The sequence below is a fragment of the Dasypus novemcinctus genome, chromosome 13 (genome assembly GCF_030445035.2).
Source record: "Dasypus novemcinctus isolate mDasNov1 chromosome 13, mDasNov1.1.hap2, whole genome shotgun sequence".
NCBI classification, from domain to species: Eukaryota; Metazoa; Chordata; class Mammalia; order Cingulata; family Dasypodidae; genus Dasypus; species Dasypus novemcinctus.
This window is the reverse complement of record NC_080685.1, coordinates 39,672,925-39,697,422: the sequence shown is the minus strand read 5'-3', so window position 1 is coordinate 39,697,422 and position 24,498 is coordinate 39,672,925. Positions and strand designations below refer to the sequence as shown.

The following is a 24,498-nucleotide window of genomic DNA, read 5'->3' as shown; positions in this document are numbered from 1 at the left end:
TCAGTTGCAAGTTAGTTTTAATTTAACGCAGACATTAACTTTTAGCCTACTTTCTTATAGTGAAATATGTAGTTTTATTCTCAACTAAAAGGATTTCAGTTATCAATGAGCAGGTGATGGGGATGGGAGCAGATGTGGCAGCTAGGGAGAAGGGGGTACAGAGAATTCTTGGGGAACATAATTATTCCATACCCATTCTACTCCATCTACAGCAAAAACTTGTCCCTTAGGCTGCCATAGCAAACTTCTCATGTCCCTAAGAAGACTAGGGTTGTTAATTATTAAAATAAAATTCCTGCACCTTTGTTTCACTGTCTCCCATATCCCCGCGCAGGGGAGTGTGCACCCATGCACACACAAAATCACTTTCTATAGACCCAACTGCAGATGTAGTCCCATGATGACTTTCCACCAAAACTTACTGAAAAAAAATCAAAGTGTAAAAGGTGGCAGAGCTAGAAACCCAGGGAGCTACCTGTGCTACAGCTCTTAGGTCTTCAGCGCAAACCTAGATAAGGAGCTGGAGGTGGTAGGGATGGTGGTAATATTTATCTCAGCAATAATAAAAGTAATCACAAATTCCAAGAGGGGGACCCCTCAGAAATCTTCCCCAAGAGCTGGATTAGAGTTCCACCTCACCTATTTTCCATGCTTGGTTAGGCCCTAACAGAGAGATAACACAATTCTTCAGCTACCGATGGGGAACATCTCCCATTGGTCTCATCTTCCTCTTTCTGTTCCCTCTGCCTTCTAAGTACATGCTTCAGATGTTCTTCCTCTGAGGAAGGTGAAGGTTTTCTGCTGATCGGAGACCTCTGGGGCTGGATGCTCTGAGGCTGCCTATAAAGGGACCCCTACGCTCTGAGGCTGCTTATAAAGGGACCCCTGTGGGGAGCTCCTGTGGTTCCCCAGCCTTTGAAGATGTCTTTCTAAGGTGGCTTAAAGACCACTCTGGGCTTGAGAAGAATGTTGTTTCTCTTAAGTAGGGTTAGTCAATGGGACTTCTGTGTGTAGAACCTCACACCTGATCTGATCCTTTTCCCCCCAGGGAACAGTAAGGATGATTATGTGGATGTCTTGCCTTGAAGATAAGAAGACAGGACAAAGCAAATTAGTGATGGGATGGTGTGACAGCTTTCACTGGTGACCTTGCTTCTTGGGCCAATGTGTGTCCAGAATGCCAAACTCTGATGGACAATTCAGACTCTCCTGGTATGGATAACTGAAGATGTTCTTTCCACCAGCCTCAGAGAAGTCATTCCCACATCCGTGGCCCCCAGGCATGCACCACGAACAGTTTCAAAACCCCTCTTCAACTCTCACTCTTCTTGCTTGGAATGGAACAGCCTGACCCCGTTCTTCTTGACTTCTTTGAAGTATGACCACTGCACCATGGTTGAAACCCTCCTTCTAAACAGCAACCATTAGGGCAGCTTCATACAGAGAATGCATTTAGTGGCAAGTTAGGAGCCCTGGGATCCAGTCCTGGCTCAATCGCAGGCGATATAACTTTGGGCAAAGCTCTTTCCCTCTCTAGGTTCATACAACAAGTGGTTTGATGGGGGTGATACAGGCTCTGCTGAGCTTGGTTGTGTCAGGTGAAGTTGGGAAGACTGGCAGGGATGGATGGATACAGGATCAGTAAGAGGTTAGGGTCCCAGCCTTCCCAAACGGCCTGTCTGCACATGCTCTTGGTCATGGTGGGGGCCCTGATTTTACAGTTTCTTTCTAGGACTCTCACTCATTCCCACCTACTCTTTTGTAAAATTCCTCTTTCTCCAGCCTGCTTAATAACTCATTAATTAATAAACTACTTACTAATTCATCTTCCTCTCTTTCGTTTATGGTTCCTACTTTATAGTAAAACAGTTCTAATACTCTGACTGTAATATCTTGTCTAGTAGGACACTTAGCGTCTCTTCACTCATGAACCTTTACTCTTCTACCTACATTTGGAATAAATCTATTGAGTTACTCAAAAAACCCCTGCTGAAATTTTGAATTTTGAATGTGATTGCAATGAATTTATGATTACAGGGAAACTGATATTCTCATGATAAGCTTTCCCAAGTTTAAATATGCTACATCCATTTACTTCACCATAGAAGTTGTATGTATTCTGTCAGATGAATTCCTAATTATTTATGGCTCTTATAACTGTAAGCTATAACAATTTATTAAATTTATACAACCAAGGCTACAACAATTTATATTTCATTATATTTCTAGTAGATTTTGGCTGTAGAGAAATGCTACTGAATTCTGTAAGTTGATCTTGTATCTAGCAATCTTGCCTATTGATTTTGCTATGTTTTCTATGTACATGATTTTGTTAGCTGCAAATAACAACAGTTTGGTCTCTTTTCAATTTTTATGCCTTTTATTTATTTATTCATTTTGTTGTTGTTATTTACTTGACTGGTTAGGACTTCTGGTATACATTAAACAGCAGAGGTGATAGTGGGCATTCTTGTATTATTCCCAGTATTATAGGGAATCTTAGACATTTTCTCCATTAAAACAATGTTTGTTGTAGGTTTAGGTAAACAGCTTTATCAAGGCTATTTTAGAGATTTAAATCTGAAGTTGTTTTCAGAAATTTTTAGGGCGTTTTTTTTTTTTAATCTATCAAGATAGTCACATTCCTTTATCTTTATACATTAATAAATTGCTGATAATAAATCACCTTTTCATTGATCATGATATATTATTTTTAATAAAATGTTGGGTTCAGTTGGCTAATATTTCATTTAAGATTTTGGCATCACACTCATAAACCAAATGAGTTTGGTTACTAAACCATGGTTATGCTAATCTTATAAAGTGAATTAGGCAGATTTTCTCCTTTTTCCATTTTCTAAAACAACCTTGTAAAGTAGGGATTATTTTTTCCTTGAAAGTTTATTAGTACTCTCTTGTAAAACTGCCTGGGTTTGAGGTTTTAGTGGGGAGGAGAAGAAGAAATCTTTTATTACTGTCTAAGTATCTTTAATGGTTATTTGTTTATTCAATTATTGTATAATTTTGGCACCTTTATTTTTCTAGGACTTTATCCATTTTGTCAAAATTATTGACATATAATTCATAATATGCTTTTATTATTTATTTTTAAAACTCTGTTATGACTGTAGTCATATCTCCCTTTTTACTCTGTATCTTATCAGCCTCTCCTCTTTTTTCTTTTTAATCAGTTTATTGGTACTTTCAGAGCAAGATTTTGGTTTTTTAATCTTTTTTTTGTTGCTGTTCGTATTTTATTCTGAATTTCATGGATTTCTACTCTCATTTACTTTCAAGGTTTATCTGGCTTGATTTTAATATTTTTTGCTTTCTAATAAATATATTTAAAGCCATGAATTTACCTCAATGTACTACTTTAGCCATATTCCATAAATTTTAACATGAATTGTTTTTTATTACTGTTCAGGACTAAGTATTTTTAATTTCTGTAAAGATTTCCTCTTAATCCAAGGGTTATTTGGTAATTTACAATATATTTTCAAACATACATTTTTATTTCTTATTTTAATATAGATTTCAAATTACAGAGAGCATCAGGGTCAGATAATAATAGTTTAGTTGACTTTGATTTCTGAGGCTTCATTGCTGACCTGGTATATGTGACTATTCAGTGAATATTTCATTCGTTTGAAAAGAATTGTTTCTCCTATTCATTGTAAAGCTCATTTTCTTCATGCTCCCCATATTTATTCAAAATCATAGATCATGTAAAACAAATATTTTTATAGATGTGCTTATTTTTCATCTATTTGATCTATCAGGGTCAAAGAGAAATCTCTCATTTTACCTCAGTATCTAATAGAGTAGGCATTAATTTGTCCTCATAGGTTTGCCATTCTTATTTCAACCATTTTGAGGTTATATTTTAGGTGAATATGTTTTAATAGTTATTTTATTTTATTAATTCACTGTTTCTTTTATTTTGCCAAATGTTTCTCTGTTTCTTATAGTTTTTAACTTATGTTTTATATCATATTAAAATGGATATCCTGGATTTGTTTTCATTCATATTTCTGCAGTATATAATGTTCACTCCTTGTTTTTAAGTTTTTTCATATCTCTTGTTTTAACTTTGTCTTCTGTAGACAAAACATTGCTGGATCTATTTTTTTTTCCTTTTGTTCAATGAGCTTAGTGCATTTACAATTACTATACATTCCTGTATTGGAACTTATTTCTGCCATGATACTTCTTTCTTTCCATTTACCAGAGATTTTCTTCTTTTTCTTCTTTTCAGCTTTCAGTAGAAGAGATCTGAGAATTCCATTTCAAAAAAATGTCTGGTGGTTACTCCTAACATATTAAGACCTCTACATTATATAAATTGTTATAATAATATTTTCATTTTCCTTCTGTCATCATTACCAATTCTACCTTCCCACCTGGTTTTTCAGATATCTAAAATTTAAAAAAAATTTCTCTCCCCTTCCCCCCAGTTGTCTGATCTCTGTGTCCATCTGCTGTGTCTCCTTGTCAGCGGCACCCGGAATCTGTGTCTCTTTTTGTTCCGTTATCTTGCTATGTCAGCTCTCCGTGTGTGCAGCGCCATTCCTGAGCAGGCTGCACATTTTCCATGCTGCGCAGCTCTCCTTACAGGGCGCACTCCTTGCACTGGGGCTCCTCTATGCAGGGGACACCCCTGTATGGCAGGGCACTCCTTGTGTGCATCAGCACTGCACGTGGGCCAGTTCACCACACAGGTCAGGATGCCCTCGGTTTGAACCTTGGCCCTCCCATGTGGTGGGTGGATGCCCAATCTGTTCAGCCAAATCCGCTTCCCTATCTAAATTTTAATTATTATTATTATATACTTCTTTGGGGCCCTTTATTATTTAAATAACAGTAACTTTTTCTGAGTCACTTACTGTCCCTTGCATCCTATATTTTTCAAAGCCCATAACATTCTCTTGAGTTTTCTTGCTGAAATAGTTCTTCCTAGAGGATTTTCAAAGATGGTCTTTGACTAGTAAATCTTTTGCAGTCTTGTATGCCTCATAATCTTTATTTTACACTAATTTAAAAGACTGTTTAACTGGATGTATACTTTTAGGTTTGAAGCGATTTTCTTTCACCAATATAAAAAATTTAAGCCATTATTATTTTGTATCCAGGGTTCTTGTTGAGATGTGTAATTTCAACCTGATTCTCCTTCACCACTCTTTTCTGGAAACTTTAAAGATTATCTTTATGACCTTATATTTTACTGTCATGTGTTTAAGTGTGAGTCTTTTCCTTCTTTATCCTATTTGAAATGCTATACACTCTTTCATTATTAGCATTTTATTCCTGCTTTATTTTTGGAGCATTCTCATTCTTTCTTCAACACATTCCTCTCCTATTTTTACCTCTGGAATTCCTAGTTGAGGAGTGTCATCTCTTTTATTTCCTACTCTGCACATCTAGGTCCATACTATTTGTTGTATGGTATTAAGAAGATTGCAAACTTCTCTAAAGTGAAGGCAATGTTTATCTCATAAAGAAGATATTACTTATTTTTCATGAAAATTTGCCTTGTAAAGAAATTAGTTACCAGAAACTGCAAGGCCTAAAGCAAGCCACAAGAGGTCAGGCAACCACCAAGGAAAGAAGTACTGATCAATTTTTAAGCACTGGTAACTGTGGTAGCTGTTAAAACCGGAAGGTATTCTCTGACCAGTGCTCACCTCCTCCCCTTTGAATGCATAATGTCCAGTGTCGGTAACAGGACTAGTGTATGAGCCAGGCTCTCTTGAGTTTGCGATTTGAGAGGCAATAACTCTGCCACACCTGCTTCCAGCTGAAATTCTTGCAAGTCACAGAGTAGAGGCTTAGCAAAAACCCTTAAGAATGAATGTTTTCAGGAGGCACGGGAGTCAGCTCCGACACTTACGGGTTAAGTGACTGTGGGCACCTTGCACAAACTCCTTAAGCCTCATCTAGATAGTGGAGAAACGACTCCAACCTGTCAGCTTATTGTGGGGATGCAGTGAGATGACGCTAGCGCAGGTTAACACTAAAAATACAGTCTGTTGTTTCCACTTTTGTAAAATGAAGAGGGTGGGAGTGTGTCTCTAAATTCCTATAATGTTTGCTGTTTAATGAAATTGCATTTGCCCTTGGAGAAGGTCCAACTCAAAAAGATGTTTCCACAAGCATTTCCTGGAATTATTTATGAGACTGATGTGACAGAAACAGAAGACAGCTGTGTGGTGGTGGGAACAAGGCCTGTTCTTAAAGTCTGAAGAGCTAGACCTTTGGGTCTGTTACTGACTTGGGTCAGTTCTAAGACTCAGGCCATCTGCTTAATCAACCTCAGTTTAATCGCCAATATAGTGGGGTGGCATACCTACCTCAAGAGATGTGAGGATTAATGAGATCATGTGTACTAATCTCTCTGAACCCAGAAAGATAATATCTGCACCTGAAAAATAGGCTTAACTAGATCTCCCTTGCCAGGTTTTGAGAAAACCAAATGATTGTGTAAATCAACTGCCATGATTATTGGAATATATAGAAGATAGGAGCTTTAAAATATAATAATAAAGTAGCAAATCTTAAAAACTATACAGAGTGGAGATTAAGAATTGGAATTCAGAGCAGCGTGAGAAGCAGCTCCCAGGGGTGGGCAGGTGAGACCACTCTTGCATTAGGCTGGACACCGAGTACCTGCTTCTGCCTGCTCCCCAGCAAGGTGGTACCCGTCCAGGGAACAGGAATCGGGCAGGCTTTGGTGGGATGTAAATGAGCTACAGACTAGTCCATTCATCGTTTTCCACTTCGAAAATGACCTTCAATCTTTCTCTGTGCCCCCGGCACTCAGGTACAATGATTGTCTGTGGGAAGAGGTCCTGGTGTGGGGAGAATAGGAAGAGGGGTGGAAAGGGGCACTCACTGAGAGCCCAATCTAGTCTGTTCCACATTCATACTTGATTTTATACAACTTTTTAATATAAATATATGTAATAAAACCATAAGTTCCTTGACTCAAGTTCAGGCATGACTTTATCACACACAAGGCACTGTGCTGGGAGCTGAAGAGTCAAAGATGAAGATGACATGGTCCCTGCCCTTGATTAGCTCAAAGATGTGTGGGAGACTCAAGGAGGCAGCTACACTCCACGTTATGTCCCGTGCCGTGATGGAGGAATACACAGGATGCTCCAGGAGAGCAGAGGACGGGAGTGGGGTGCCAGAGGAAGGGATGCCTGGGCTGAAATTTGAAGGGTGAACTAACACAGCCTGGCGAAGTCAGAGGAAAGAGAAAGGAGGGCAGAAGGGTGACCTGGGCAGATGGACCAGCCTAAGCACAGGCATGGAAGCAACTCTGAGCAGTATGGCGTTATCGGGATCCTGGAGAAGAGAGGCTGTCAAGAGAGATGAAGCTGGCCAGGTACGCTGGGGCCAGTTTGTAGATGCTCTGGAGGACAGAGAAGCCATCTTACACCTCTCCCAAACACTTCACAGCAGGACTCCTCAGCCTAGTTATAATATGTACCACCTACCTAATTGATGGTTAATTAATAAGATGGGGTGGGCTGGGCAGAGGCTTTATTATACATGGAATCACTTCCCAGATGGCCCTTCCAGAAGACTCAGCTCCTAGAAATGCCACACCTGGGTCTACTCTAAAGAGAATTTGGTAGATCTGCTAGAAAGACTTTTTCTGACAGGCTCGACAGGAGCCAGGATTCAAATCGAGCAAAAATGGGTTGACAGAAATAGACTTGACCAGATACCAGGAGATGCCAGGAAGATAATATAAGATGGGTAGTCCGGACTTCTTATGAGTGTTCCTATCCAGAAAAAGGGTCCATTCGTTGGGGACTCTGGATGAAGAGGGAGCTCATCCTGGTTTGTTGCTTTTTAAAAGCCTTTTACAGGTCTGATGAAGTCCCTTCCCTTTGTCTCAAAAGGCCAGGTTGCTCCTTCACTGGTCCTGGTGGTGGCCTGGACCCCCCTAAACTACTCACATGCTAAAGCCACCGGGAGTTGTTTGCCCATGAGGCAGGCTAAACACTCGGCTGTGCTTCAAGAGAAGTTCCTGAATAAACACAAGCATAGGAAGGATAGGTGGTAAAGATGGGGACTGCTTTAAGAAGGTATCTAGCAGATGGCACCAGAAACAGCTGTCTGGTTAAACAGCTTTGTTTTTGGTCTATTCCAAAGGAAAAACATTGGCAGTCTTCTGCTTTGTGTAACCCACAGATTCCTCAGGAAACTCCCACCAGAAAGAACTAGCTTGGTATGTTTGAGTTGGTCCTTAAATGTTTCCTGAAGTTTGCTTCCCTGTCTGTGTTGATGACCAAGTGATTTGTTTCACAGGGCTCCCTTGAGCAGGACTATTTATCATGGCAGCAGCTGGAGATAAGCTGGACACAAAGAGGATTTGTGTCTCAGGAGGGTCGGTCCCTAGATACGGAAAGTAGAGGAATTTTCTCATTAGTAGGAAGTCAGTGGTGGGGACTCTGGGCTTTCATTGTGTGCCCCCAGTGCAAACATCAGCAGGGATGAGGGCATCCTGGAGAGGCAATCCTTTCACTCGACAACTTCAAGTTTCCAGAGTGGACTTTCTTGGGAGAGATGAAAGACACTAAATGCCATCTGCATTTACGAAGCTGTCTAGAGGAGGTGGAGGTCCATCTGTGTGGACTGTATTTCTTTGTGTGGACATAATTACTTGTTCCCACTCACAGGAGAGTCACAGTGGGGACTCCAGATGGGGCACCCCAAACCCACCAGTATGCCCAGCAGGGGGCGCACTGCTGAGTGAGTGAAGCCCAGGGGTCCATGAGCATCAAAACCTTATGGTTTTGATTACTGGTTAGGCTAAGCTGAGCAACTAAGCATACCCTGGGGTGGAAGGGATGCTGGGGGGGAGGGAGAAGAAAGGAGAAGACACGTAGTCGAAGCACCAAGAGTTTTAGAAAACTCCTAGGAGCCTGCCCACTGACCAGATTCCAAAGTCCAAAAGCAGAGTAAACTGACCAAGAAGTTCTCTGAGTTAAGGGCAGCATCTGAAGTGCAGCTCTAGATTGGCTAATTCCATAAATTCTGAAAGCAACCTGAACTTCCCCACCAGCACATGTGCAGCGGCTTTAGGAATTTCCTGATGGCCTTTCATTGTCCATTTCCTTTTGCAACTACTGTAGGCAGATTAAGCCCAGAGGAAACACACTCTCTCAGTTCAATTGCCCCTTCTTTGGTACATTAACAGGAGCCTTTCGCTGTGTGGCAGAGCAATAGCTGCCTCAACCTTTGTTGGTATGCTCATAGAACCATGTTATCACTTTTCCCCCAATGTTATGACAATGCCCCAAAACAGCTCTTAGCTCATGGTGGGGCCATGGATATGTTGTCTGAATAATTGCATCTTTGTATCCCAACGCAAGACCAAGGGCTCAGCCAAGAGCACAGCATTAAAAGATATTACACATCCATTTTCATACTTAAAAATTTCCTCAGAAAATTCTACACGATTTTTCATGCTTGATCTTAGCTCAAAATAACTGCCTTGCATAATAGTGGGGAGGAAACACATATTGAAGGCACATTTCACACTTGAATGGCTGCCATCCAATGGGAGAGGTTGCCCAAAGAGCAGTCACTGGAGCATACACTTAAAGTTGCACTTGTATTTTCAATACCTTCTTCCCATGCATGGAATATGAGTGGGTTTTGTGTTACTTCCGCCTTCTCAGAATAACATGCTTCATCCCACTGCAGAGAGCAAGTGACCTTAGAAAGCCCAGTTGTTTGTCCTTGAATTTGGCCTGAGAAATGAAGTGTGGGGATGGAAGTAAATACAGGAAAAGCTAGAGCTTAGCCTCACACCTGAGGCACTTCTGATGCGGAGCCAGGAAATCCCTGTGTGCTGAACTGAAGACTTCAACCCAAGCCTCGTCAAGGGGCAAATGAAGACAGCTGGGCAGCACAACCCCACCTCTCCCCCTTAGAAATGTGTGGGGCTTCTGTGAGCAGGCTCCATGCCTCTTTCCCCTTCCTTCTTAACTCTTCTGCACTTTCTGAGGTGAAGGGCCTGGCCAATTCTCAGCTGTGTTCTGGGCCCCTAGACCTGATATTAGTTTGGGGGGCAACAAAGGAGCTTCAGCCCAGCTCTTCTGCCAAACCACATTCAATCACGGGGTGTCCTGGGGAGAAGAGCTCTGAGAGTAATTGCAGGGGAAATCCCTGGGTCAGTAGCTCTTGGTATTTTACTGTTAGTCACTGATGAACCCTTTGAGACTTACTATTCTTGTCCCTCCCAGACTGTATGAACATGTGCATGCAGCTCCACCCCCAACTTGGTGGGACAGGGCTATGGACCCCAGGAGATGATCTGAAAGTCACTGCCATGCCTGACAAGGGGGGTCTACTCATGCACATCATGCCTGATGCCCCCCAGATGGTGATAGGTCATGGTTGGAAGAGGAGGGACACTTTCACAGATGCCAGCCAGCTAGGGACTATATGCATTTGAAGGCCTATCTTAAAAGACTTTATCCCCAAGGGTCTCAGGCTGGGGGGTTGGCAACAGCTCCCATTTTCCTCACTCTTCCAAGCCCACAAGAACAAAATCTCAACTCCCCATTGTTGGGAGAAAAACCCAGACAAGACAAACCAAATCATTTTATTGTGCAGTTTCCTTCTACCAGAATATTACTAAAAATATAAATATAAAATCTCTAGAAAATATTCAGAATAGATCTATAATCTTCCTTCCTCCCCAAACTGGGGCCAACCTCCTTGTTCTTTAAAAAATCAACGGATACATGTCTGTCTTCATATTGCCCACATACATAACACATTCACGGATACTCTTCTCTTCGGACAGGTGAATATACTATCCTCCTGCAGGTTCTGGAAGCTCATCTTGTGCTCTATCAGGGTAAAGCTATATGCTGAATATGGGAATGGGGGAGGGGATTATGGGGGAGCAATGAAGAGACCTAGTGGCCTCAACTTCCTGATGTGGAGAAAGAAGAGAGGTTCTTCATTCCTTTTTCCTAGGACCTGGGCTGGCTGCCCAAAGGTCCTGCTCACAGAGAAGCTGGACTACCTGGGATCTGCACAGTTGGCCACAGAAGAGTCAGATTATTGAGTTGGACATGGGAAACCAGGAGGGGCTTTGGACAGAAGCATTGATCCAAGCCCACAGCAGGAGATAATTAGTAGTTGTTCCTGCTGAGCTCTGGGCAGTGCTTAATCCCTAGCACCTGGCAACACCTGCAGCATCTAGGACCAGTTTCCTGAACTAGCAGCAGCATCCCCTGTAGTGGGGGGGTGGGGGTGGGGTGCGTGTAGATGAGGTGCAGAGATCACAGAGAAGCCAAGAAGAGATCTGGGGACTGGAGCAGGGCCCCATGACCTCTTCTTCAGTTTTGGACACAAGTCTGAGGAACTCTGGGATCACTCTGGCAATGGCCCTGTCCTGGGACAACCTGTGCCTGAGGGCCAGTTCTTCAGCAGTGGTCTGGGTGTGGAGTGCACACCAAAGGCTGTCCCAGAGAACTCCCTAAATTTCTTATCAGAGAAGCAAACTGAGCTCTTGGTATGGAAACCTAATTCGAACTGGACTTGCTCCCAGGATGTGTATTTAGATTCTGCGGTCCCCACCCCCCAGCTCTACCTGTTCGTTTCGTGTAATACCTTAAACCAGTCTGGAAAGACTCACAGGATCTAAAATGCTAGCTCCAAGAGGCTCTCTCTGACCATTAAGGTCACAGATCTCAACCTTGGGGATGTTCCTGGAGTAAGGCAGGATATACACACTTGATACCACTGCCCACTTTACCAGAGCCTGCAAGGTACCTGCCATATGCACAGACCCGTGTGGAGAAGAGGAGACCAGCTTTGCTATAAGCACATGAAACATTGCTTTCCAGGGTCATAGAAGACACAGGAGAAGAAAAGGGGGTGGGAGGGTGGTGGCAGGGCCACCCAGCTGCAGAAGCAAGAATGCATGAAGGGCAGTCCATGCCCTAGTGGGTCCCCTGAGACTCTCAGTTTTGTAGGCGTGAGCTTGGTGGGAGGAAGGAGAGCAGAGGCTTGGTGATGAGATGCACTGGAAAGTGAGCTCTGGGGTGGCCAGAGCTTGTGGGTGGGAAGGAGGCAGGAGCCTGCTGCGGGAACTGCCAAATGGCCTGTCCAGGCTGGCTAGGCCGTTCCCAGCCTTCTTTTGGGGAACTGGCCACCCTTCAGGAAAAGGGATGCTCTCTTCTTGCTGCAAGAGTCACCAGAGTTGGGGTCACCCCCTTACAAGGTTTCCTGGCCACAGGAAGACAGCAGGACAGGACCCCTGGTGGGAGACAGGAACATAAAGTAGGGTTAACCGAGGAGGGAGGCAGCTGGTTAGGGCTGGGTGAACTGTGTCTCTCCCTAACATGCATCCTGTAGGCAGGTGCAGAAAGAACTATGTGGCATCAGATAAGGCAGGCCAGAGGCCCCTCCAGGGAGGCACAGGGCTGCGGGAAGTCAGGCAGTCTCAGCATAAGAGCCAAGAGCACCTCACACTTAGTAAGAGGTTTGCCCCCACAGTTCCTACCATATTCCAATCTCTTACCTGCTTCATTCTGACTCACACTGAGGGCAACAGCCCAGCCCAGCCCACCCCGAAGCCCGACCCCTGGATGAGCATTGCTTCAGGCTGCTCTTCCCTCATCCCGTCTTCAAGGCCTTCTCTACTACTTCTGCTCTAGATTCTCCTAGGACCACTCCCTGAATGCCTAGACCACCCCCATGTCCCTGGGATCTCCCCCCAGACAAAACCAGACCATGTTCTGCTGATTCTGCCAAGGCCTGCCCAGGCCAAATTCATGGAAGACAAGCTCGGGTCTTTCCTTCTGCTCAGGAGGCCCTGGAATAGCCGGCGGCATCACCCTGCCAGTGCCTCTCCCCGACGGGCAGGGCCTGGGCGGGCTCTCCGTGGCTGGCTCTGTGCCGACCCCAGGGAGTGCTCAGTGTTCTACATCTGCCTAGATGGAAACACCTAGAGAACCCTGGGAACAAGGGGCTGCCTCCAGGTCTCGGGCCTGGTAATGTCTCTGAACCCTACTCACTGAGGCAGGGGCCGGATGGCAACCAGGGGCTACGCTCTACGGGACTGGGAGGGGCCACCACGGCTGGGATGCGGTCAGGGTCAGAGCCCATCATCAAAATTGACCCATCATTCCTCACCTAGCCTGATCCCCCCTGAGGCAGGGAGCTTCTGGGCCATAGAGGAGGAAGGGGGAAGAAAGAAGGAAAGAGACGAGCAGGGGCATAGGTGGTATATGGGGGACAGGCAAAGGGAATTCCTCCTGCAGGGTGCCCTGCCCGGGGCTAGTGGCCCTGCTGTTCTCTGGGAAACCAGGACAAGCTCTGGAGCAGAGGAGGACCGCCAATACCCAGGGCTGCAGGCAGCACCCAGAGAAGCTCCAGAAAAGTAGGATCTAGGATGGCATCGATTCTGTTTGCCCTTCCTGCAAACTGACTCTGGCCAGGACTGTGTGCTGTCTTCCAACCTGGAACTTCCCTGGTGGGGAAAGCAGCTCTCTGCTGGAGCAAGTATCGTCCAGGGTAAGGGGGGCGGGGGAAGGGCCAGTGTGCAGAGTGGAGAAGGAAGCAGAGGGGAAGCGCAGGGGGGCGCTCAGGTGGGACAGGAAGAATCGCTACTCAAAAGACAGCAGGTCTGGGTGCAGGCCGTCATTGTCAAGGCTGGAGGTCCGTGCCCGAGGAGGGGGGCTGCTGTCCTCCTGGGGCTCAGCCAGGCTGATGGGGCTCAGGCTGAGTTTGAGGCCGTTTCTCTCCACGGGGCCAGGGGAGGAGGCCCTTCTCCACTCGGTCATCTTCAGCTTGCATTCGCCCTGGCTGTCCTTGTGGATAAGGTCAGGAACTGACAGGGAAACCGCTCCATTGGGCAGAGCTTCGCCCCCATCCGCCATTTCCGTGGTGGCCTCTGGCCGTGCTGTGTCTGCTGGGATGGGCTCTTCTGGGGCAGGGACAGGGGGAGGGGAATCCTGGGGCCGCTCTGGTGACAGCTCTGCCCCATACTCCAGACTGCTAAGGACAGGCTGCGATGAAATCAGCATGTCCTGAGGCGTCTTCAGGGCCCGAGGGGTTCGCTTTTTGGCTGTGGGAGGCGGAGGATCCAGTCGAGGGAATGCTTCCTGCAGGGCTGACCTGAAAGGGTGGTGACAAATACACGTGCTTTAAGGACCGGTCCACACCCCATTTTCACTGCTCTAACTCCAGTGGCACTTTTGGCTCGCTCAAACCATGGGCGCTTTGTCTTCTAGGCTCTCATTCTTGGGTTAGTGTGTAGAGTTTAGCAACTTGAGCCTAACAACCATCTTTCGGCTTGTTACATTCTGCTCAGTGTTCAGAGCAGCACACAGTGTTGCCATTGGAGACAGGATAAAAACCACCAGTGAGCTGGGGCACATCAGATCTGAGCCATGTCTTTGGGGAAGGTATTACTGCAGAGTATCAAGAACCTATGCCATGAGCCTGTAAAGCACCTAGAGGAAAATGGTGAAAACTGGGAGGGCTGCTGCGGGCCTCCAGTGCATTCTGAGATGTAGGTTTCCCCACTACCAATGGTCTAGGGCAGTGGTTTCGGGTGTGGCTGTGGACCAGAGCCCACCTGAGCCTGGACCCCAGCCCTGGCAATTTTGATTCATTAGATCTGGGTGGGGATCCAGGCTATTTAGTATTTCTAAAAGGCTCCCTAAATGATTCTGTTACAAAGCCGTGGAGGGTAAATGCTGCCACGGTGGCTTGAAGATCTGGCAAATCTTTGATGTGTAAAGAGGTTCGTTGGTACTGGCTGGTGCATCCCAGCCTGGCAGGCCGTGTGGTCCCTGGGGGACAGCGTGGAGGTAGCTGCCTGAAGAGATGAGTGAGGACCACGACAGGCTCCACGTTTAGTGGTCGTCATCTAGGACCCACACTGGCAATGACCGGAGAAACTGGACAGATTGATGGCTTATTCTGATAAGCACCTTGAAATATTTCTCTCCGAAAACCACTAGATGGTTGCAAATCATGACACAAAAGTAGTTTGAAGAGTCCTATGATGCATGTTTAAGGTAGTGTGTCTGACAGTTCCTTATCTACTACTGGATTTTTTCCCCTTCATCTTGGCTTAATCTCTAAAAGGGATTTTGTATGATTTTCTGATTTGGCTCCCTTGCAGGCAAATGAGGGTCCAAATCACTAATCACAGCATGTTATGTTGGAGAAGCAAAAATGGACAGTGAGGTTACCCTCCCACCTGAATCCTGAATGCCCACTGCAGGACCCTGGCCCCACCTACATCCACCTCCTCTCAAATGGCCTCAGAGCCAAGAAACTCACTTCCAAGCCTATGCAACCCGACTCTGGATGGCTCTAAATCTTAGGATGAATTTCCTCACGTTGGACCGAAATTGGCTTCCTTCCAGATTCACCCTCTGATCTGGGTTTACTCCCTGGGCCAACAAGACAAAGCCAATCTTCCTTCCACAAGACAGCCCCAAGGTTAAGACATGAGTTCCAAACCAGACCTGGGTCCAAATTCAGATCTGACGATTACCAACTCTGTGAGTTTAATGAATTCGCTTTACCTTTCTGAAGTTGAGCTATCTGTCAAATGGAAAGAATATAACCTGCCTTGTAGAGGGGTGGCAAGGGGTGGAGGTAAAGTAATGCAAGTGAAGTCCTTAACAGTGCTAAAGACATGACGGACATGCAATAAATGACAGCCGCAGTTACGGAAGTTGACGCAAGTTCCCGTGAACATTGCCTATTCTTTCAACTGTTCTTCATATGACAATTTTGCATCCCCACATTGGGGTTGTTCTCCCCTGGAGACACTGCAGTTTGTCCATGTACCTCTTCAAGTGCATCCACAGAACCGCAAGACTATCAGGGGGCACTCACCTTTCGTCCTCCAGCAAGGGCCCTGAAGCCACGTCAACCCCACCTGCCAGCTGGGCCCCCGCGGTCTTGTTGATCTCCATCACACCCACACTGCCAAGGCCCGAGGGCTCTTTTCTCCGCAGGAGGTCGTTAACTTTGGCCCCCATGGCTTTGCCCAGGTTCTTGAGGTGCTGGCTGCTGCCTGCCCAGAGTCCTGGCCCACCAGGCTCCACGGACCCCAGCGTGGCCGAGCTGGGGGCTCCAGGCCTGGACAAGTGGGGGAAGGAGCGGCTCGACTGCAGCTTTGGCGTGAGGGTTGTGTTCAAATTCTCAAACATGCTGTGGTCAACTACAGACAAAGAGGCAAAAACAGAGAAATGGATGAGTAGCAGGTGAGTGGGACCTTGGATCACAGCACTCTGCTTTTCTTTTCCTAACACTAAGCCCATAACTTGAAACTTCCTAAAGATCTGGAAATGTTAAGAAAGAACCTTTCCAATCTAGTTTTCTTGATGGGACACCAGGAGCGGAAATTTTAGTTTTGTCCCACCCAAGTTAATCAGTGATTAGCCATAAAAAAAAGTTTAACGTATCTCTTTAAACCTGACTCCTTGACTCATGGCTTGACTCCTTTACCTTGGGGGGGTCACTGGGCTCTTTGAAGAAAAAATGATGAAGCAATGAAACAATGCACTTTTACGTTGCTGTGAGCACGTGCTGATGCATGCTTCCATGCATCTCAGGCTTAGACTCAGGCACTAAGACCAAAGCTGGTGGAGATGAGAAATATGTGGCCTGCTGCTAGAAGCTTGCCACCAAAAAGCCACTGTACAGCACGTTTTCTTCAGGGAAAACAGGCCAGCAGTTGTTCACCTCTCCTGAGGCAAAACTAGGGAGAACGGGTCCAGCTGCATGCGGAAGGATGCTAAGCGATGGGTCAGAATCCAAATGGACAAGTACTTGGTGCCAGTGAGGCAGAAGGGATCTTGACAAATGCCAGCTCACTTAATCCCCATCACTTAGTAAGAGAGGGCATGGTAAAATATCTATTTACAGATGGGGAAATTTCTGCCATGCTTGAAGTTACACAATTAATATATTGAGGGGCAGGAACTAAAATGCAGTCTTCTGTTCCAAAGCTCAGAGCTCTTTCCATTACTCTACCCTGCTTTGGACCATGGATCATGGGTGTAAATGCCTGGGAGATGGTCCTTCTCTCAGGGATCTCTGTTGGGCTCATATAATTTAACTCAAAGGGCTAGATCCATAGAGTAGTGAAAATTTGTAGGACAGAGGCCATTCTTTATTCATCTTTGTACCTTTAACACCCAGCAGGGTCTGGTATACAGCAGTTGCTCAAGAAATATCTTGAATTGAATTGCCAAACCCATTTTGCAGGTGGGGAATGGTAGATACCCACAATGGTGGCCCCAAAGTTTATAGTCAGAGTGGCTGCAGCCTGGGCTCAGGACTCCAGCTGCCCACACACTCGCCCTAGGGTGTCCTCTCCCCATTGAAAATCCAGCTCAGTCTCTAATGTAGTCAGGCACACTCTGGGGTTTTGGAACTGGGCCTGAGGCTTCTGTCCAGACCAACTAAGCCAGTTATTGTGACAATCTGGCAAAAGGAGAAGCTACATTTGGTCACCAGGCTCCTCTCCTTGTCAACACCTCTGCTCAGTGTCTGTTCTCACTGAGCCTTTCTAAGAGTAACTGAGATTAGAGGGGACTTTCTCTTCTGCCCAAACTTTTTTGGCAGAAAGCCATTTTCTCTGCCCTGCACAGCTGAGTCCTGGGGCCAGCAGTAGCCTTTCCTTTTTTGCGTGTGGTTTCAACAGAGACATCCCCTTCTGGACCAACTACCAAGATCAGCCATATGCCAAGGGTAATGGGCAGGAGGAAGGAGGCTGTGGAAAGGGGAGTGGAGGTCTCCTCCATGGTGTTCACCTCTGTAATTGCCACTAACCCATACATGGGGAACTACCCCTGTGGGGAGACAGGTCAGGGAACTTGGATCAGAGCATCCCTGAGATACAGGACAGGTTCGAGCTGTTCTGGGCTCCTGGATCCCAGAGGCAGACCTCCCACACTAGCCGGAGTTTTCAGCCTGCCCTACGAAGGGGCTTAAATGCCTCTTGCCACGTCATCCACTTTTGCATAATGTGCCTATTACTTCCATATCCTTTTCATTCTTTTTAAATCACAAAATCTGCAAACTAGCAGAGAAGCCCCTGGAAACCAATGCATATAACTCTTCTACTAAACCAGAAAGTACTTGGGTTGCCATGGGACTAGAGCAAATGTTTGAGCAAGGCTCCTTGGGGGAGGCAACCCCCCCCCCCCCACACACACTTCTTGGCTCAGGTATTTATGTGCTGGTTTCCTTAGTGGTTTTAAATGAATTTTCAAGCAGACATATTCACTGTTAAAAGTTAACTACTAAAATTAGCTGTCAAGGTGATCTGTCGACTGTGAGCCCCTATTAATGTTAACATTATCATCGTTATTATTAAAACACATTCCAACAAACATAAAAGAGTTTTACATTATGCTCTTGCTGTCTACCCTTCAGAACTTAGTCTGTAAGTAGAGTGGATTTGTAGTTAAAGACAGCCCATCACACATTCTCTTCTATAATTCTGTAACTCCTTCTGTGAAGTACACCTTGTCTCTAGATAAAATGGTAAGCTCTTTGAGGGGAAGCAGCATCTTAAGAGCTTTCATCTTCTGCAGTGTCGTGCACAGGGCCTTGCACAATGGCATTTGATACATTAGCTTCACTTTCATATGAACACTTAAAAACTGACTGCACGAAGGGCTGACATTTTAGGGAAACTCTTCCCAAGCCTCTTTTCCATCTGCAAAAAGCACTCTAAAAACTCTTCCATCCCTGGGAGTGGTCGAGGAGGAAGTGCCCTTCTCTCCAAAGTAGGACTCTGGAGGGAGCTTCCTTCATGCCCATATCAAGGATGCATGATGAGCCCCTCTCCTGTTTGAGGCACTAGTGACCCCCCTCCCAAATTCTGCCCCTCCCTTCCTCAGGACTAGAGGCTTGGTAGTTCAGAAACTAATGGTGATGGAGAAGACAAAGATGGTTGGACCCAGGCGGGGTGGCCCTCCCCAGCAGCATCCCCCCACATGCAACCCCCAAGCAGAGGGAACATCTGGGGCTATGAATCACCCACGAGAAAGGGTGTCTTACCTGACCAAGAAAGGGGCTCGGAAAGCAGGTGGGAAACAAACGAGAGAGAGTGTCACATTTTATGTAGTGACCAACCACAGGGAGAGTGTCAGCTCCTGCCTGGGCCACCTGCAACCACACACTGAAAAGACATAGCATGCAAGACAGAGGCTCTGCTACTCTAACAAGCCCTGCAACCATCAGGCGCCCATTAACTTTTCAATAACTACACTGAAACAGATTTGTATGTTAAAGCTTTGTAAGCTGTCAGTGGGAGGAACTTGACGGGTCAAGACAACAAAATTCTAAGTCCTCTGGCTTCTGTTAGCATCACTCATTACTGTGCTATCTTCTGTGTGTAAACCACTAGATTTTAGGTCAGGAAGACAATCGTCCACTCCAACTGTCTAAATAAACAAAACAGGAAAGCCGAGTGGCAGAAAGGTTGCCCAGTATGACACAGATAGCTAATGGCAGAGTGGAGATTAGAACACACCGATAGGCACTTCCAGATTCATGAGCTTTCCTTACAACATGCTGCCCAAATGACAAAGCTACCCTCAAAGTTGCCGAAGAATGCAGTTTCAATTTGTATCCCAACTTGTTCTAACAACATGAGGGAGGAACTCAGGGAAATCACGTTCTCCACACTATCCTTTAAATGTTGCTGTGCTGTGGACACACACACATACACAGAAGACAACTCCTGGACTCTCGGGTGCTGAAGCACACACACACTCATACTGACACAGGTTCCACGCCAGCCCTTCTTGCATAGACATATCCACTTCTAGATCTAGAACGCTTGTGTATCCAGGGGATATTGGTTGTGATTATCTAGACTGGGGCATTTGCAGCTTATCGTCAAGTGTCAAAATCAATCATCTCTGACCCTTATTCCACATCCCACTGGTCTGCTTGGTTGTTATATGACAAGCAAAGAACAAAGAGAAGAGGCAAACCTGTCTCTTCTGTAGACTTGCCAATAAATTGACCTTAACTTAAAATTAGCAAGATAGTACTGAGTAAGCCACCCATTTGTGTTTTAGTCACTTGCTAAAAACAGAGAGCACTGACAGTTTAAAACAATATATGGTCCCTATTCATAGGAGGTACACATTTAAGTAAAGGCCCATGATATTTGTAACTTACCTTAAAATAGTTCAGAAAACAAATTATGTATATACACAGAAAGAGAAAGAATTGATCAAACAAATGGGGTAAAATGTTAACAATAGGCAAAAGTGTATACGGGGTATATAGATGTTCCTTGAACTTACTTCTGCAGCTTTTTATAAATTTAACCTTTTTTCAAATAAAAGTGAAAACAAACTCAAAAACAAACAAACAAAAAAAATTGGGTAGTGAGAGTTAGAGGGATGAGGGAGAAGAGATACAAGAGGGTCTATCAGAAACCACAGAGGTTCCCAGAGCTGGAGGTGGCAGTGACAATACAGAAAGGTGATTAAAAAAAAGGCACAAAAAAAAAAAAGGGGACAGGGGGAAGAGAGACATAGACAATATCATTCTTCTACCTCTATTATAGTCTTCCTTCTGAGTATTTTGAGTATTTCTCAATCACGGCAGGCCACTGAGGAAGGACAGGTTAAAAAAAACGTACAACCTTTTTTTTAAGTTTCTCCTGCCTTGCAAGAGACTCATACATCGTTTAAAGGGGTAACCTGGCTGGTGAGTAGAATCAAATGACCTTTTTGTGATGTCAGCTCACTTAGAATGTTTATCGTCTGGACAACCCAACCAGCCTCTGGGGAGCAGATGTGCAGTTTCCATACCCTACAGTTGTCAGAATATGGAGAACTTCTCACTCCTCAGCATTTCTGGACCTCGAATCTCTTCCTCTGCCATGAGCACTTTTCCTGACATTATGTCCTCACGTGCCACCAGCTTACCAGGTAAACACTGGTGCCACTAGGGCCACAAAGATGTGGTTTTTGAAGCTTTTAATTGAGTACTCTACCAGACCATGTTACAGGACCACGATTTAGTGAGAAAGTCAAATTACACATGGGGAGAAAATAACTTTTCCAAATGCTGCATTTGTGGTAAGTAGTGCCTGCTGTTTACTAATTTCTGGCAAGGGAAGGATGGGGGAAACATTTGTTGTCGGAGTTTTCCCCCCTTTGAATCAGTATGAAATTTCGAGGTAGTCATCTATCTACATAAATAGTATGTGCTAGTTTTAGCTTTGTTTGGGCAAACTGGAGAAGATTCAGACTTACCAAACCACCAACAGGGACCCAGGTGGCCGAGTAACTGATGAGCACATATCAAACCACCAACAGGGACCCAGGCTGCCAAATAACTGATGAGCACGGCATGGAATCAAGCTGGGGTACGCTAAGGACTTGCTCTTCCAAGTATGGTCCATGGACCTGCCCCAACAGCTGCACATGGGAGCTTGTTAGAAATGCAGAATCTCAGGCCCACCCAGACAACAGGCATAATGTATCTTAACCCGCATTTTTAACAAGATCCCCAAGGGATTCCTAAGCACATTAAGGTTTGAGAACTACTACCCTGTGGAGTTCTCCTAAACATTCATTTACCTACTCATGACATTTATACATCTATCTCCAAAACAGCACAGCTCCTGCTCTGGGATTTGGGACAGGTCTGCTTTGATCAAGCGTTAGGGGCCACTCACAGGTGTGGCAGGCAGCTGGGGTCCAGCTGAACCCTTTCTGGCTACAAGCATGAGAGGTTTCAACTGGAGAATCAGGCTTTTCATCCTCAATGGGACCGTGCCACATAGCTCTGCAGCCTGGGATCAGAGCTCCCTCGCTGAGCCCTGCACCCCAGAGTGCCAGAGGTCTGCAGTGCAGACTACACCCACATATGGGGGAGCTGCAGGAGGGCTGGCTGAGGGGTGGGCCAGGCACAGCAGCATCCTCTGGGCTAAGCTTTTAAATCTGCCTTTGGAGAGGATCTTGCCCACATCTCAATGAAACTGCTCCGTTTGGATTTGCCCAGGATGTCCTTCAAAACAGCTCTGCGTGACTGGTGCAAGAGAACTCAATTGTTTTGCTTTGGCGTAGAGATACCTTGAAGCACTGAGGGTGAGCCTTTAGATGTGTTCTGGGGGGTCCCAACAAGAGGACTCCCACCCTTGCTCAGCTCACCAGAGTGTTTTTTCTGTCACCCAGACATTGCAAAGACTGCGGCACCCGCTGAGGCATCCAGCCCAGCTCAGGCCCTGCCACCCCAGTACCAAAGCAGCACTCTCCAGCGTGGAGTGCACAACACGGTGCCCTTACCAGGTGAGGCCATCTCTGACTCTGGATGGGCACATGTGCAAAGCTGGGATGGCCAGGGGCTGCTCCCTTGAGGGAAGGGTGCTTGCAGGCTGGGTCACACTGTGCTGCATTTTCACCTGCAGTCTCCACCTGGTTCTTCCTTTAGCAGAGCGCCACAGGCTCTGTGGGGGCTGCTTGCCTCTCTTCTCCTGGCACTCTCTTCTCCTGGCTTCTCCTGGCACTCTTCTCCTGGCACTCGAGCTGGGGTGTAGGAGCAGTTTCTGACTGAGTAGGCTGCTGAGGGAAGATGGGCTGGAGGCAGGCAAAAGGCCACAACCAAACACTGCTGGTGGAAAGAGGGACTGCAGAAGCCAGAGGGCTGGCTGTCCTCTGAGCCACCTGCTCCCGTCTACCCTAATAAAAGGCAGTGGACAAGGTGTCTCCAGGGAGGGAAGAACCTGACAAATACCAAGGCTTAGTGACTGAAACAGGACTCTCTTGCCCAGGGATCAAACTGCGTGTGTACCAATAGGAAAAGAAAACAGCAGGAACGAATACCTTAGATTGGCCTCCACACCCCTTCTTCTGCCTGCTCTTAGACCTGTACCCAAGACCGGGCGGAGGCAACCCGAGGACGCACCTGACCGCTTCCCTCCTTCCCTTTGGGCAGCTCGGCCTCCAGCCCCACAGGCCAACCTGCTCCCTGCCCTAGGCCAGAGGCTTACACCCGGCCCTTTCCTTTGCAGACTGCACCTTGGGGGACATCCAGAATGGGGAGCAGCTGAGGCGGAACTGCACCATCTACCGGCCCTGGTTCTCTCCTTACAGCTACTTTGTGTGCACGGACAAGGAGAGCCACCTGGAGGCCTACAGCTTCCCAGAGGTGCAGCAGGATGAGGGCAGAGGGGACAGCTGCCTTCCCGAGGACATGGCTGAGAGCGCCTGCTCCTCCTCCTCCTCCCCAGAGAACACCTGCCCCCGAGAGGTCACAAGGAAATCCAGGCACGGCGTGGACCCCGTGGACTACATCACGTCCCAGGACATCCTAACAGCCTCCAGGTGGCACCCGGCTCAGCAGAACGGCTACAAGTGCGCGGCCTGCTGCCGCATGTACCCCACCCTGCACTCGCTCAAGAGCCACATCAAGGGCGGCTTCAGGGAGGGCTTCAGCTGCAAGGTGTACTACCGCAAGCTCAAAACCCTCTGGGGCAAGGAGCAGAAGGCCAGGCCGGGAGACAGGCTTGCCCCCGGGGGCTGCCAAGCCTTCAAGTAGTCCCGCCGGACGGTGGCAGCCGTTTTGTTAGTGGACACCTCAGGTAAATAGAGGGTGAAGCCTATTTGTCTCCAGAGAGATGCCAGTAAATTGAAGTTAGCACAGCCTTCTGTCCAGTCTGAGGTCTCCCTGCACCACCTGCTGTCCTTCCCAGTACCCGACTCTCACCCAGTTGCCTGGCAACACTGGGCCCACATCCCTGGCTCTTTTTTTTTAAAGACAATACCTGAAGGTGGGAATAGCCTCTAAGACAGTGGTTCTCAAGGCAGGGTGCCCATATTTGCAGCATCAGCATCACCCAGGAACAGAGAAATGACAATTCTCAGGCCCCACCCCAGACCTACTGGATCAGAAACTCGGGTGGGGCCCAGCAAGGCTGATTTTGACTGGCCCGCCAGGTGAGTCAGATGCAGCTCCAGTCTAAGAACCACTGCCCTAGGATCCTGGCTTTCTCGTTGGTCCCTATGTGACCAGCCTGCCCCACCCCTGGGGGGCTTCTGCACTGCGCACCACAGGGAAGAGGCAGGATCTCTCCAGCTCTGAAAGGCTTTGTAGGTGTTAGACCTCCTGAGGGGTGGGGCGGCAGGACAATAGGCCCTCATGCACAAGGCAGGGAAGGGGCAAATGAGCCCGGCCCACGCACCATACATCCCTACCACACACACCACCATCTCTCACTTAGAAGACGCATCTCTCGCTGAAGCAGAACAACAGCATTTTTGACCCAGGGGACAACTTCACGTGGTTGCTTGGAGTCAAGTCAAATGTGCCAGTTAACATGCGAAAACATCGCTTCTCGTGGCCAAGTAGCGTGCCCCTGACACCCACTGCACTTCCGGGCAACCCTCACTGCCCCTCTGACCCTGGGAGGCGAGGGGCACCAGGCCCACAGCCAGGACGTCTGTGCTGCCCCTT

The 24,498-nt window shown here is 46.8% G+C and overlaps 3 protein-coding genes across 19 annotated transcripts in view; 2 read left to right on the top strand and 1 right to left on the bottom strand.

Moving 5' to 3' along the window:
• SH2D1B (SH2 domain containing 1B) overlaps positions 1 to 2,368 on the top strand; it is a 41,403-nt gene extending 39,035 nt beyond the window's left edge. The window contains exon 4 of the mRNA XM_004479689.4: positions 1,049 to 2,368. Within this exon, the coding sequence (XP_004479746.1) occupies positions 1,049 to 1,086 (38 nt within the window). The 3' untranslated portion in view covers positions 1,087 to 2,368. The remainder of the gene's footprint in view (positions 1 to 1,048) is intronic.
• An 8,238-nt stretch (positions 2,369 to 10,606) lies between these two features.
• Positions 10,607 to 24,498, bottom strand: part of LOC101444905 (carboxyl-terminal PDZ ligand of neuronal nitric oxide synthase protein) — a 301,310-nt gene continuing 287,418 nt past the window's right edge. For all 15 annotated transcript variants that reach the window (XM_058310020.2, XM_058310019.2, XM_071207540.1 and 12 more), the window contains 2 exons: positions 15,898 to 16,225; positions 10,607 to 14,157 (listed from right to left, as the gene is read on the bottom strand). In XM_058310020.2, coding sequence (XP_058166003.1) covers positions 13,647 to 14,157; positions 15,898 to 16,225 — 839 coding nt within the window. In that variant the 3' untranslated portion in view covers positions 10,607 to 13,646. The remainder of the gene's footprint in view (positions 14,158 to 15,897; positions 16,226 to 24,498) is intronic.
• On the top strand, positions 20,806 to 23,687 carry SPATA46 (spermatogenesis associated 46). Of its 3 annotated transcripts, none has more exons than XM_004479693.4 (3): positions 20,806 to 20,969; positions 22,221 to 22,334; positions 23,057 to 23,687. In XM_004479693.4, exons 1-3 carry the CDS (start codon positions 20,867 to 20,869, stop codon positions 23,581 to 23,583), a joined length of 744 nt encoding a protein of 247 aa, XP_004479750.2. In that variant the 5' UTR covers positions 20,806 to 20,866; the 3' UTR covers positions 23,584 to 23,687. The 3 variants fall into 3 exon arrangements, with proteins under 3 accessions (XP_004479750.2, XP_058166014.1, XP_058166015.1); XM_058310031.1 differs by having other exon boundaries at positions 20,880 to 21,119; XM_058310032.1 differs by lacking the exon at positions 22,221 to 22,334 and having other exon boundaries at positions 20,880 to 21,119.

Bases quoted from the DNA above. Each gene is read 5' to 3' on its own strand.
- SPATA46 (XM_004479693.4), top strand. From the start codon at position 20,867: ATGGAGAACTTCTCACTCCTCAGCATTTCTGGACCTCGAATCTCTTCC. The intron at 20,970-22,220 runs GTAAACACTGGT...TCTGTCACCCAG, and splicing joins ACGTGCCACCAGCTTACCAG to ACATTGCAAAGACTGCGGCA. The intron at 22,335-23,056 runs GTGAGGCCATCT...TTTCCTTTGCAG, and splicing joins CAACACGGTGCCCTTACCAG to ACTGCACCTTGGGGGACATC.